The 12,520-nt window shown below is 27.0% G+C and overlaps 7 protein-coding genes across 7 annotated transcripts, besides 14 other annotated features; 2 read left to right on the plus strand and 5 right to left on the minus strand.

The window, feature by feature from the left end:
• The first annotated feature begins 5 nt into the window (after window positions 1-5).
• Window positions 6-323: a repeat region.
• Window positions 324-879: 556 nt separating this feature from the next.
• Window positions 880-914: a sequence feature (AT_rich).
• Window positions 915-1,242: 328 nt separating this feature from the next.
• Window positions 1,243-1,299: a sequence feature (AT_rich).
• An 85-nt stretch (window positions 1,300-1,384) lies between these two features.
• Window positions 1,385-2,968, minus strand: EDI_077790 (T-complex protein 1 subunit eta, putative; the record flags this gene model as incomplete). Its single annotated transcript, XM_001736497.1, has 1 exon — window positions 1,385-2,968. The coding sequence occupies one exon, from the start codon at window positions 2,966-2,968 to the stop codon at window positions 1,385-1,387; it is 1,584 nt and encodes a 527-aa protein (XP_001736549.1).
• A 3-nt stretch (window positions 2,969-2,971) lies between these two features.
• Window positions 2,972-3,095: a sequence feature (AT_rich).
• A 240-nt stretch (window positions 3,096-3,335) lies between these two features.
• Window positions 3,336-3,398: a sequence feature (AT_rich).
• A 211-nt stretch (window positions 3,399-3,609) lies between these two features.
• On the plus strand, window positions 3,610-4,074 carry EDI_077800 (nascent polypeptide associated complex alpha subunit, putative; the record flags this gene model as incomplete). Its single annotated transcript, XM_001736498.1, has 1 exon — window positions 3,610-4,074. The coding sequence occupies one exon, from the start codon at window positions 3,610-3,612 to the stop codon at window positions 4,072-4,074; it is 465 nt and encodes a 154-aa protein (XP_001736550.1).
• Window positions 4,075-4,079: 5 nt separating this feature from the next.
• Window positions 4,080-4,158: a sequence feature (AT_rich).
• A 3-nt stretch (window positions 4,159-4,161) lies between these two features.
• Window positions 4,162-5,844, minus strand: EDI_077810 (alpha-actinin, putative; the record flags this gene model as incomplete). The annotated part of the gene is made up of 1 exon (XM_001736499.1): window positions 4,162-5,844. The coding sequence occupies one exon, from the start codon at window positions 5,842-5,844 to the stop codon at window positions 4,162-4,164; it is 1,683 nt and encodes a 560-aa protein (XP_001736551.1).
• Window positions 5,005-5,039: a sequence feature (AT_rich).
• An 87-nt stretch (window positions 5,845-5,931) lies between the features above and the next one.
• Window positions 5,932-6,020: a sequence feature (AT_rich).
• Window positions 6,021-6,083: 63 nt separating this feature from the next.
• Window positions 6,084-7,403, plus strand: EDI_077820 (uncharacterized protein; the record flags this gene model as incomplete). Its single annotated transcript, XM_001736500.1, has 1 exon — window positions 6,084-7,403. The coding sequence occupies one exon, from the start codon at window positions 6,084-6,086 to the stop codon at window positions 7,401-7,403; it is 1,320 nt and encodes a 439-aa protein (XP_001736552.1).
• Window positions 7,404-7,524: 121 nt separating this feature from the next.
• EDI_077830 (nonsense-mediated mRNA decay protein, putative) lies at window positions 7,525-8,760 on the minus strand (the record flags this gene model as incomplete). Its single annotated transcript, XM_001736501.1, has 1 exon — window positions 7,525-8,760. The coding sequence occupies one exon, from the start codon at window positions 8,758-8,760 to the stop codon at window positions 7,525-7,527; it is 1,236 nt and encodes a 411-aa protein (XP_001736553.1).
• Window positions 8,459-8,479: a sequence feature (AT_rich).
• A 45-nt stretch (window positions 8,761-8,805) lies between the features above and the next one.
• Window positions 8,806-8,847: a sequence feature (AT_rich).
• A 42-nt stretch (window positions 8,848-8,889) lies between these two features.
• Window positions 8,890-8,933: a sequence feature (AT_rich).
• Window positions 8,934-8,950: 17 nt separating this feature from the next.
• Window positions 8,951-10,587, minus strand: EDI_077840 (uncharacterized protein; the record flags this gene model as incomplete). The annotated part of the gene is made up of 2 exons (XM_001736502.1): window positions 8,951-9,139; window positions 9,205-10,587. 2 exons carry the CDS (start codon window positions 10,585-10,587, stop codon window positions 8,951-8,953), a joined length of 1,572 nt encoding a protein of 523 aa, XP_001736554.1.
• Window positions 10,588-10,691: 104 nt separating this feature from the next.
• Window positions 10,692-12,308, minus strand: EDI_077850 (uncharacterized protein; the record flags this gene model as incomplete). Its single annotated transcript, XM_001736503.1, has 1 exon — window positions 10,692-12,308. The coding sequence occupies one exon, from the start codon at window positions 12,306-12,308 to the stop codon at window positions 10,692-10,694; it is 1,617 nt and encodes a 538-aa protein (XP_001736555.1).
• Window positions 11,865-11,893: a sequence feature (AT_rich).
• Window positions 12,225-12,255: a sequence feature (AT_rich).
• A 78-nt stretch (window positions 12,309-12,386) lies between the features above and the next one.
• Window positions 12,387-12,444: a microsatellite.
• Between the last annotated feature and the right edge of the window lie 76 nt (window positions 12,445-12,520).

The raw sequence follows: 12,520 nt of genomic DNA on the forward strand, positions 1-12,520 counted from the left end.
TTAATTTAAAAGGAAAATTAAAAGGAGTGATGAGGTTTGATATTAAAGAACCACGATACGCATTCAGACTGTGTAGTCAACCACAAGATTCTTTGTTTGGAATTGGTGGTGGATGGGATATCTCTGTTCATAAAGAAAATGATAAAATAAAATCATATTGTTATCAGTCATCATTTGAATATGAAGGAATTGAAAATGCACTTTGTGGAAAACAATATCCAGACCATTTCACACCAAAACGATTTATTGTAATTGAAATGAATTGATTTTATTCATATTATTTATTTGAAATATAAAAACTATGAAAGAATAGAAAATCAAATAAGAACATACACGAAATATTAAATAATTTAATACCATAAATTATAATGTTTGTACACATTAAATATTTTCAATAGGTTGTCTTTTTGGCTATCTATAGTTGTAAAATATTAAACTCTCATTTGATGTGTTAATAATGTTTTGATTGTATTTGATATATGATACACAATAATTAAGAAAATAAATAAAAAAGAAAAATGGTCCCGGCGGGGATCGAACCCGCGACCCTCGCATTTCTCAATTCTATAAGTACGATGCACTACCGACTGTGCTACGGGGCCTTCTTATTTGTTATGATTCTATTATCATTAAATTCATTTGAAATGAATTTATGAAGAAAAATATCTTAGAAAATGATTTTTTACTTTATGGTATTGAGTTTAACAAATACATATAACTTTCATTTGTTTTGATACATCTAAATAAATAGTCTTACTTTTGTGATGTTATTTATTACTATTTTATCATTAAATGTGATGGTATTTTCTTTATGCTATCATTTTTTATTATTAAATCATTTCAGATTACTTATTTAAATAAGACATTGATTGGTTTTACTTTATTTTTATGAATTATTAATTTTTTAAATAATTCTGTGATTGTGTTTATAATAATCAAATTTATATTGGTTTGATGCTCAGTAATAGGGTATTAATTATGAGTTTATGTTTACCATTGAATATTTGATTGTTTTTTTTTAAAACAACTTAGGAGTATAGTCATTCACTTTTACTATAACCAATTACTATTTTCATTATGAGATATTACAATAGTAAAACATTTGTTATTTTAATAATATAAACACTTTTTATTACGTCTATGGATTGATTTGATTTATCAGTAATAACTAATATTTATTTGTCATTATATTTATTAGTTTTATATGATACTCTATTATTTAGTACCAATTAATTGAATGACATATTTATTTTCAATTATTTTGATATTATTTGTTATTGATATATTTATAATAAATATCTAGAATTTTGTTAAATTATCAAAATCAATTTCCAAAAAATAAATGATATTAACAAATATTGAAAACATTCGTTCAATTCAATTTTTATCCTTGAGTGTGCTCTGGGGCTTTAATAGTTTCATCAATTGAAATAATTAATGAAGCAGCTTCAGTAGCAGCAGCAATAGCATTTAGTTTTATTAAAGCAGGTTCCCAAACTTGAGCTTCCATCATATCAAGAATACCCTCTTCATTAACATTGACGCCATACCATAATCCTCCTTCTGCATGTTTCTTTCTTAATAAATTAAGGATATTTGTTGGATCAAATCCAGCATTATCAGCTAATTGTCTTGGGATACCTTCGAATGCTTTGGCATATCCAAGAATGACATATTGGATTTTACCTTCAATAGTCATTGCATATTCCTTTAACTGTCTTGAAATTTCCATTTCAACAGCACCTCCTCCTGTTACCATTTGTTTATGTTTCAAAGCTCTTCTGACAATCATAATAGCATCGTGTAATGATCGTTCAGCTTCGTCAATGAAATGTTCTCCTCCTCCTCTCAAAATTATAGTAGAACTTTTTGCAGCAGTACATCCACTAAATAAATTATATCTTTCTTTACCAATTTGTTGTTCTTCAAATTTTCCACAAGTACCCAAAACACTGTCATTTAACTCTGAAACAGTAGTTTGTACTTGAGCTCCTGTAGCAAGACAAACTCTTTTCATATCATCTTCTTCAACTCTACCAGCACAAAAGATTTTTCTATCAGCAAAATATTGAGTGGCAAGATCACCAATAGGTAATTTAGATAAAACAATATTTGCTCCAGATTTAACTATATTTTCTAATTTCTCATAAAGAATAGACCATTCTGCATCAACTATTTTTTGATATTGAGTTGGGTCATCAATACGTACTTCTGCATTATCTTTTTCTTTCTTTAATTCTAATTCAATATTTAAACACAATATCTTTGGTTTATAAAACAGTTTTGGTTGTTGTTCAAATCCAGCATAACTAAAACATTTCTTAAAAGCAACTCCCTCTAATGTAAATGAATCTTCTAATGACCCACCTTGTTCTTTTTTAATTCCAATCATATCAATATCTAATTTATCATCTAAATGCATAACACTTTGAACAACAATATTAGTGAAATGTTCTCTTTGCATAGCAATTAATTTACTTTGCATTGATGTTTTAGCACAATTTTTTAAATACTCCATTAAATCTTTTTTATCAAAATCAATTTTCATTGTATTAACTACTTCTCTAGCTTTATTTGATGCCATACGATATCCCTTAATAATAACTTGTGGATGAATTCCGTCTTCAATTAATTTTTTGGCTTGTGCAAGTAATTCTCCTGCAAGAACTACTACTGTAGTAGTTCCATCTCCAACTTCTGAATCTTGTGCCATTGCTATATCAACTAAAGCTTTAGCTGCTGGATGAACAATATCTAAATTTTTCATTACTGTTGCCCCATCATTAGTTACAAGAATCTTTCCATTTTCAATAAATAACTTATCCATTCCTCGTGGTCCAAGAGTGGTTTTAACAATATTAGCAATGGCTTGACATGCATTAATATTACTAATAATTTGTCCTTTTCCTTGGCTAGTGTCTGTTCCTTCTTTAAGAAGGATAATTGTTGGGTTTAACATGTAACTCATTCCTTAATTATTACTTTTAACAAATTTAAAGTTTAAACTCTAATTATTATTTTATTATTGCTATATCATTCTTTTTATTATTTCTTAATAACTTTTTTTTATAAATTTCTTCTTTTTATAAAATATTGATATGTTATTCAAATATCTATTATACTTCTCATCATTTAATACTTTTTATTCACATAAATTACTTTAAACATATCACACTAATATTGTGTAAATTTATTGTAATTAAATCCACTTAAACTAAATTGATATAAACTTAATTTTAAACTACTCCTTAAAAATTATAATAACCAACGTCAGAAATACGTGGAAAGAAAGAAAAACATATTTTTCAACAAAAAAACAAAAAAACGAGGTTTAGAAAATAAACTAATTAAAAATAGTAAAAAAACTATTAAATTATAATAAAATAAGATAATAAAAACCTAAATTTTTAGTGTTAGAGATTAACTCAAACAATGTCCGCTGAAGATACAAAGAAAGTTGAAGAAGTTGCCACTGAAGAAAAAAAATGCTGTTGTGGAAATGAAGAATGTAAATGTGGAGAAGAATGTCATTGTGGAGATGACTGCAAATGTGGAGACGATTGTTGCTGCCATAAACATGAAGAAGAAGCTGCACCAGTTGAAAGAGTAATGTCAAAAGGTGAAAAGAAAGCAAGAAAAGCTCTTGAAAAAGTCGGACTTGTTGAAGTTCATGATGTTATTGAATTCTCACTTAAGAGAATGGGAACTAAATTTGTTATTCATGATCCAGCTGTCTATAAACTCCCATCAAGTGAACATTATGTCATTTATGGTGAACCAAAGAATGAATTCATGGATGCTAAAACTAGACAACTCCTTGAACAACTCCAAGCTAACATGAAAGAACAACAAGCCAATAATGAAGAAAGAAGAAAGAAGAACCAGCCGCTGAAACTGAGGCACCAGCTGCTACTGAAGCTGTTGAAGATAATGGATATGTTCCAGCTGAAGAAGATGTTAAAGTTCTTATGGCACAAGCTAATACCACACACGAAAAAGCATACGCTGCTCTTAAGAAAACTAAAGGTGATCTTGTTACTGCCTTCTTTGAATTCCAATAATCGAAATTTTTGATTTGGTATTTAAATTTTTTATTATTTTAAATATACTTTTTTATTTATAAATAAATAGTTAATAAAAATTGAAAAAAATATTAAACGATTATTTTTTATCTTTCTTTACCACTGGTTTTTTAACACCAGTTTTTGCAGTTTTCTTTTGTTCTTTTTGTAATTGTTCTTTCTTTAATTGAACTAATATTTTGCCAACTTCATCATTTTCTTTTTCTAAATCTTCTGCCATCTCTTTAAAGACTTCTTTGTAATCTCCTTCTTTTGGTTCATTTAATGTTTTTAATTTTGGATCTTCTTGTCCAAATCCTTCTTCACTTTTCAAATAAGGAGCCCATTTATGTAAGTCGACAATTTGTCTTCTCAAATTTTCTTCTAATGGTTGAATATTTAAATACAATTTTTGTAACTCTCCTGCTTTTTCTAAATCTTTTTTGTCTTCATCACAATCATCTTGTGCTGTTTGAACTGTTTTCTTTAACACACTAACTTCTTCTTCTAACTCTTCTATTTCTTCAACTAAATCACTTTTCTTATCTCCTAGTTCTACTGATCTTTTATTTTCTTCTACAAATTTACTTGCCATTGATTCTCCTTCTTTTTCTTTCATTTCAGCTAATTGTTTCTTTCTTTCTTCTACCATTTTTCTAATTTCTTCTATTTCTTTAGTTAAATCATTAATTTCTTCTTTATCATCTTCTCCAACTGCTGTAAAGTTTTCATATTTTTCAGTTAATTGATTAAATAATACTTCTGCTGCTTTTAAATTAACTTCACTATCATTCTTTTCTAAATCAATCTTACCAAATAACTCTTTCTTTTCAGCAAGAGTTTGATCTAATTCAACTCCTTTCTTTTGTAATTCTGTTAACACTAGTCGTTTTTCAACTAATTCTTTCTCCATATCATTAAGTTCATTAGTAAGTGCTTCATGTTTATTTTTTAATTCAACATTTAATTTAATTAAATCATCTTTAGATTTTGATTCAAGTTCAAGTTGTGCTTGATTTTTCTCTACATCTCCTTGTAATGCTTCCATTTCTTTTCTTTTAAGATATTCATGATGATACAATGAAGTATAAAGTACTAACGCACGTTCATCAATATCTCCATTGGCTACTTCATCAACCATTAACAATCTATGAATACCATTCTCTTCAGCAACACTAAAAGCTTTTTCAAGAATTTCAGTTCTTGATTTATCTTTAAATTCATCATAATCAAATGATTTATTACTAATAACATGAGCTAATGCTAAATATACTTTACCATCATTAAATGAATGTTTGAAATTTTCTACAGTAACTCCATATCCATCAGTAACTTCTCTTACCCATTCTAAAAGTGCATCTTCTTCTTTCATACTTTTTCCTTTCTTTTTATCAACTAATACACTTAATCTATATTTTCTATACAATGTATAAAGAAGTCCAAGAATTAATTTAACTCCATGAATATCTGCATCAACTACATCTTCTGCAAAACATCCTGGATTTCTTACTAACATCTCTTTTTCAAGAAATTGCATTGCTAAATGTAAATTATGAACCATTTGAATACGATTCTTTGGTCTTAAATCATATTTTTCTTTTAACGTCTTTCCTGAAAGTAATTCAAAGAAATTAATTACTCGAATTCCATCTTTAAGATCAACGGCTAAATCTTTTACTCCCATTTGTCTTTGTTGAAGTACTTCGTCCATCCATAGTGTAAATAATTTAATTTGGACTCTAACCCATCCTGCTTCTTTATTATTTCCTTGTTGTTGACTCATCTACTTTTCCTCTTTTTTTTTCAGATTGAACTCTTTGAGATTTATCGTTGATATTTTTAGATTTTTTACTCAGTTTTAGTCTTACTGTTTTTTTTCTTTTTTTGTTAAAGATTTATTATTGTCTTATAAAAAAAATTAATTAATATTTTACTATACTAATAAAATTTTAATTAAAACAACATTCCAGTATTTGTTGAAAAATCTAATAAAACCGAAGATTGAACTATAAAAAGATAAAAATGGAAGATAAAAAAGAAAAAAAACCAATTGAACGAAAAGCACATTTAAAAGAAAAGAATTCATTAAAAACAATTTGCCCATTTAATTCAGAACATATTATTAAAAAAAAGAGATTAAGGAAACATATTCAGGCATGTCTAGATAATCCAGTAAATAAACCTACATATGGAAAGTCATATATTATTCATAATTGTAATAGAACAAATGTAGTAGAAATAAATACTCCACTTCAAATAGAAACTTTTTTACCAATTTTAAGTGATGAAACTTTTAAAAGTGGAATTGATATAAAAAGAAAAGGAAGTGAATATCTTCATTGTGACTGTATTCATTTTTCAATTTCTAAATTAAATATTGAAGTATTAAAATTATTAATGATAAGAGTCAAAAGATTGTATGAATTTATATGTAAACAATATAGCAGTATTGTTGCTCCTGTAATTAATAATATTGAAATTACTAATACAACTGATTGCTTAATTGATCAAAAAACTCTTGAAGTTGAAATTCCTCGTTATTGGGGAAAGCCTAATCAAAAAATGACAGTTCAATGTTTTTCAATTATTAAACATTTAATAGAAAAAAGGGTATTAAAAAATAATTCTAATTATTCACAACAAATAATTGAAACTGGTGCTGGAACTGGTCAATTATCTGCAAGTTATTTATTACTTCCTCATGAAAATAAAAATTATGTTTATCTTGTTGATAGAATGAATGCATCTCATAAACGATTTGATAGAATTGGTAAACATCATGGTGATGAAGTTAAACGAATTGTTGCTGATCTATGTGATTTTGATCCCACAGAACTTATTAAGGAAACAATGAATAATCAACCATTTGATGGTGTTTCAATTATAGGAAAACATTTGTGTGGGTCTGCTACTGATATGGTTCTTAGAATGGCTGTTAGATGTAGTAAACAATTCAAATTAAACGGAATAGGTATTGCTCTTTGTTGTCATATGAAGGGAGATGGCCATGATGATTGTATGTCTGATTTCTTTAAATCTCTTGGTGTTAGTTTACTAGAACTTACTGTTATTCATCGTATGTCTTCGTGGGCAAGTTCATTAAGAAATCTTCAAGAAAAACAAGATGACTGTGTTGAAATAAATGAAATTGAATCAATTAATGTGGATGAAGAATTCCAAAAAGATCAGCGTATTGTTGGTGAAATGTGTAGAACCTTATTAAATGTTGCTAGAGTAGTATGGTTAAAAAATCAAAATGTTATGCAAGAGGTTGGTCTTGTAAAGTATTGTCTTCAAACAATAACTCCAGAAAATGTATTATTATGGGGAGTTGGAAAATAATAGGACTATTTATTTATTTAACGCTTTGGTTTAGGTTTGTATATCATTTATTATTCATTCTATTATTTTAAAATAAGTAACCATAAAAATATTAATTTTTGTAACCACTCATTTATTTCATTCACAAATGTCCTCTTCCAATCAAAATAACTTCTGGTAATGTTCCTTCTTCTAGTCCACGTTGTTGATAACTTTCGAAATTATCATTATTAGCATTGAGGTTAACAAGGTCATATCCTAGAGCAGTTTCTCCTTCTCTGATTGTATTGCCAAAAACGGTTTTAACATATAGATAATCTTCAGTAACACCAAAATCTTCTGATTTAATGATTTGGCAATCAGCCAATTGATACTGCCCAACTGGTTTACCGATTTTAGTAACTTCAACAACGTAATACTCAACAAGATTTTTAGAATTTGTTAATGCGTCAAATGGATGTTGGAAGAATTGGTGGGCATACAATTCTACTTCTGTTCCTTTTAATACATCAACAAGATGTAATGTTCCTGCTACTTGAGTACACACCATTAATGGTCCAACACCACCTAATTGATTTACATTAACTTTCGGAAGAAACACAAGGTCTTGACGAGAAATAGGAACAACTTCAACGGAAAAAGAAACTTTAAAATCATAAGTATTTTTATGATCATCTTGAGACACTAATTTCTTTGTTTGTTGATATCTTAAAGGAACTAATGTTTGTAAGAAATCTATAAATTTTTTTGCGTGATCAACAGATTGAAAGAATATATCCATTCCATCAGGCATTTCTTGGATATCTGTAGCATTTTGGTGAGCGTTTGCTTTTAAGATTTCTTGTTCTAAAGTTAAAATAGATTTTTTATGTTCAGCATGTTGTCTTAATTGAACAACACTTTGCCACGTATTTTTTGCTTCAGCTTTATGACAATTATCACAAAATCCATTTACAATAATAAACTCTACATTAAAGTCTTGTTGAATAACAGTGTTTTTAAAGACTTCTTTTTCAATAGTTAATTTAATTTTTAGTCTTTTTGAATGTTCTTCAGTCCAAATATATGATGCATTGATTAATTTTAATTTATTTAATCCTTTGATTCTTTTTATTAAATAAGTCATTAATTCTCTTGACTCTGGTTCACAATAAAACCATGTTGTTCCTGCTAAAAACTTTTTACATCTTTTACATTGATCAATAGTGATTTGTTTAGGAATTCCTTCTGTAATATCAATAGTTTTATGTAAACAATTAGCACACATACTACTGGGATTTACTTCAATTAATGCTCCACAAACACAACAAAGCATTTCAGCTTTTCTTTCAGGTAAATTAATATATTCTGGTTCATTAGTGTTAGTGGTATTACTCATAAATTATCTTACTTTACTGTCCTTATTATCTTATTCTTCAAACCCTTTTATAGTTTTTTTTTTTAATTTCTTTTATTATATTTTTTTGTTCTTCAAGTAATGTTTTCTTAATAACACAAAATTTTTCTGTTTTAAAAACAATTATTAAAAAATTTTTAAAATAATTTTTTTTAGACGAACAATAACACAATTATAATTCATCTTTTGTTGATGAGGAATCTTCAAATTGAACTTTTGGCCAACTAGCAAATACAACATCATTTGGAAGAAGTGAGAAATTACGTTTTTGGAAAAGGAGGTCAACAGCAAGATCGAAGTTATCCGAAGAAAGATCAGAGTTAGAACAGTCAATAGAATCCATATTAAATGAATGGAAATGCTAAAAACATATTATTATTTATTTCATAAAAAAGAGTTGTTAGATATAGTATTAAAGAAACAAACAGTTCTTTCTGGATTAAGTTTCATATAATTTGTTAAAACTTGATAAGGAATAAATGAATATGCACAGTCATTTCTTGTTTCTTCATGGGTTTCTTGAAGAAGACCTTCAACTTTATAGGGAACAAAATAAGTCTCAAGGAATTCTTTCCAAACATGGTTAAAACGATAACGTAATTCATCTCCCATAAATTCAGTAATAGTAATATCGAAGAAATTATTTTCACTTTGAACAACATCCAACTCAGGCCAATTTTTATTGTTAGTACATAAAGGAACAAAAATACTTTCCTTAAACATTCCCTTTTTTAATAGTTCATATAAATTAAGTTCAATATTATTTTCATCTAATGAAGTAATAGTTAAATTAGCACATTTAATTCCTTCAAGAACTGACTCTTCATAAATTTTTGGACTTAATTTTAATGTAGTAAATGGGTAATGTTCTGACCCTTGATTATTCCAACAAATCCAATTTGTATATGAATTATTTTTTCCACACCTTTGTGTCTCAACGTCAACCGAAACATTTCCCATCCACCAATCTACTGAATGTCTCGTAGTACTTTCTTCTCCAACTATTCTTGCAATGAAACCTCCTTGAATTGGTTTATCATCAAGTAATGATGTCATTGTATCATCATTCCATCCAACAATAATTGCTGTAACTCTATCACTTTCACCTGAAAAAGCGGTGTATTGTTGAGTATATTCAAAAAGTCCATAAGGATCATTTTGTTCTGTTATAATACCTGCTTCAATACATTTATTATTTAAATAAACTACACGAGGAATTTTTGGAAAATGAATAATAATTGGAATACGTGTTTCATTTAATAATTGTTTTACTTCAATTACTGAGTTAATTGACTTTGTTTCTCCTTTAAATTGAAATGTTAATTGAGACGAACCAAATAATGAACATTTCTTTAAATCTCTCAATCCATTACAAAAGTGCTTAGCATCATCTATTGTTGAATTCTCTTGAAATTGATAATTAAACATTACACTAAAATTATTTTTAAGTCCAACATTATTTCCATTTATTTTATATGAATTAATATCAAATATACTTGTTTCATTGTTTTTTACTGTATCACACATTTTTGAAAATAACCCAATTCGAGTAATATCTAATAACATTGCTATTTCTGAAGTATCATAATCACTTTGGAATGTCCCATATAAAAAGTCTCTTGGGCCAACAATAAATGAAGGGGCAAAATCTGGGTCAAATGATTTGTTAATCGTTTCTAAATCTTGACATCCAGTTTGTGCTATAAGAACAACTATTATTGCTAACAGAATTTCTACTAAAAATAATGTTGTCCATATGATGATAATAGGTGCGCTTTTACAAAGTTCTTCAGAGAAGAATTTCACCATTAAAATCTTTTTAAGTTTTTTACAAGTTCTTTTTAATTGTTTAATTACTTTTAATTCTTTTTTTATTATTGAAAGAAGAAAAAAAAATAGAAAGGTTAATTTACTTAATTCATATCATAAGGTCCTTTAAAGACAGTTTGGTATACTTTCTTTGTTGCTGATTGAATAGCTGAATAATCCATTCCTTGAGTATGTGAGTTGAGATAGGATTGATCATCCCATTTAATATCAAAAATAGAGAATGCTGGTGCATGTAATCCATCTACAACATAATTCTCATTATACTTTTCTAATACCTTAAATGGAATGAAATCATATCCACATTCTTCAGTATTTGTTGTAGCTTCTTCATCTGATTTAGTATATGAAGCCTTAAAAATGTCTTCAAGCATTTCAGGACAAGTAGGTTGAATGGTAATTGTTTGTTTGTCAGTCATATCTCTCTTAAATGAAAGTAATTTAATTGTAAACATATTAATTCCATTAATAGGTGTAATATCAAGTGTACCATATGATTTGTAAGGTCCAAATGAATGTTTCTTTGATTTTATAAAGTAAATTCTAGATGTATCACATTTAAAGATTCCTTGATATTTATCATCTTTACTACTATCACAAATTAAAGGAGTTATTGTTGCATTGATATATTTCTTAACACCTCTTTTTATATATTGATTACAACATTCAGTATATGAATATTTATTAATACAATCTTCATCTAATGGAGTCCATTGTTCAAATGAACGTACATTAGGACATATTTGCATTTCTTCTTTAATAGAATGTTGTTGAAGCCAATATTTTAATGAGTGACCATGTTGGTATCCAAAACTATTCTTAACAATATACCCACCATCAAAGAAATTATGTAAATCATTTCCCCAACTTCTGTCTATTCTTTTTTCATCATTCCATCCAACTACTAAAACACTATGTTTTTTATTATAATGTAAATCACCTAAATAATCATAAACACCTGATTGTGAATATGGATTAAAAGTAAGTACAACACAATCTCCTCCTAAAGATGATGGACATGGTACTTTTGGTAAATTATTTGGACATACATATCCAAATGAATTAGAACATGGTACTGAATATCTTCTTTTAAATGTACCAAAAGATAATGTTAAAGGTAATCCTGAATCTTTCATTAATTTTGTAACATTTGATTTAGTATAAACAGAATGAATTCCAGTAATATCAAATTTAATTGGATTTTTACTAAGATCAGAAACATATCCTCTTGGAGATATTCCTTTAACTAATTCATTACCAAATAATTCATATAAATAATATAATAATTCTGGTGATCCATTATTTTCAACAACATTACAATATTTATTACTCTTTTCTTGACAAAGTCTTTTTAATGTAGAATAAAAAATTTCTTCATCAAATCCTACATATTCATCACTTTCTAAATATCCTTTTTCAAGTCCATTCTTTCTATATGATGCTTCACAAAATGCAATTGCTGAATATACCCATGATGGAATATCTTTAATTTGATTTTCAATACCAGTCATAGTATTATAATATGACATATATTTCTTTGTAGAATTTAAAAACCTTTCTTTTTCTACAAAAACATTATCAATTTCATTTCCTAATAAACATGCTGAAGTAATTGTGACAATTAATATAAATAAATTTAATACAATTAATCCACTCCATAAAATCCAAAATGGAATAACTGCTTTTTTCGTTGGTTGTTCCATTAATAAAAAGAATTAAAATGATGAATTTATTTTCATTTTAGTTCTTTATTTTCTTTTAAACCTTAAAAAATTAAAAACTTCTTATTATTTTATAGTTTTTTCTATTTCTTTCTTTTTATTTCTTTATTATTCTTTTTATTAAAACTTATAAATCAAATGAATTGAATTAGATTTTATTCATATATCTTCTTCTACTTTTATTAATAAAATAA

This window comes from Entamoeba dispar, genomic scaffold (assembly GCF_000209125.1).
Source record: "Entamoeba dispar SAW760 scf_1105229459903 genomic scaffold, whole genome shotgun sequence".
NCBI lineage: Eukaryota > Evosea > Mastigamoebida > Endamoebidae > Entamoeba > Entamoeba dispar.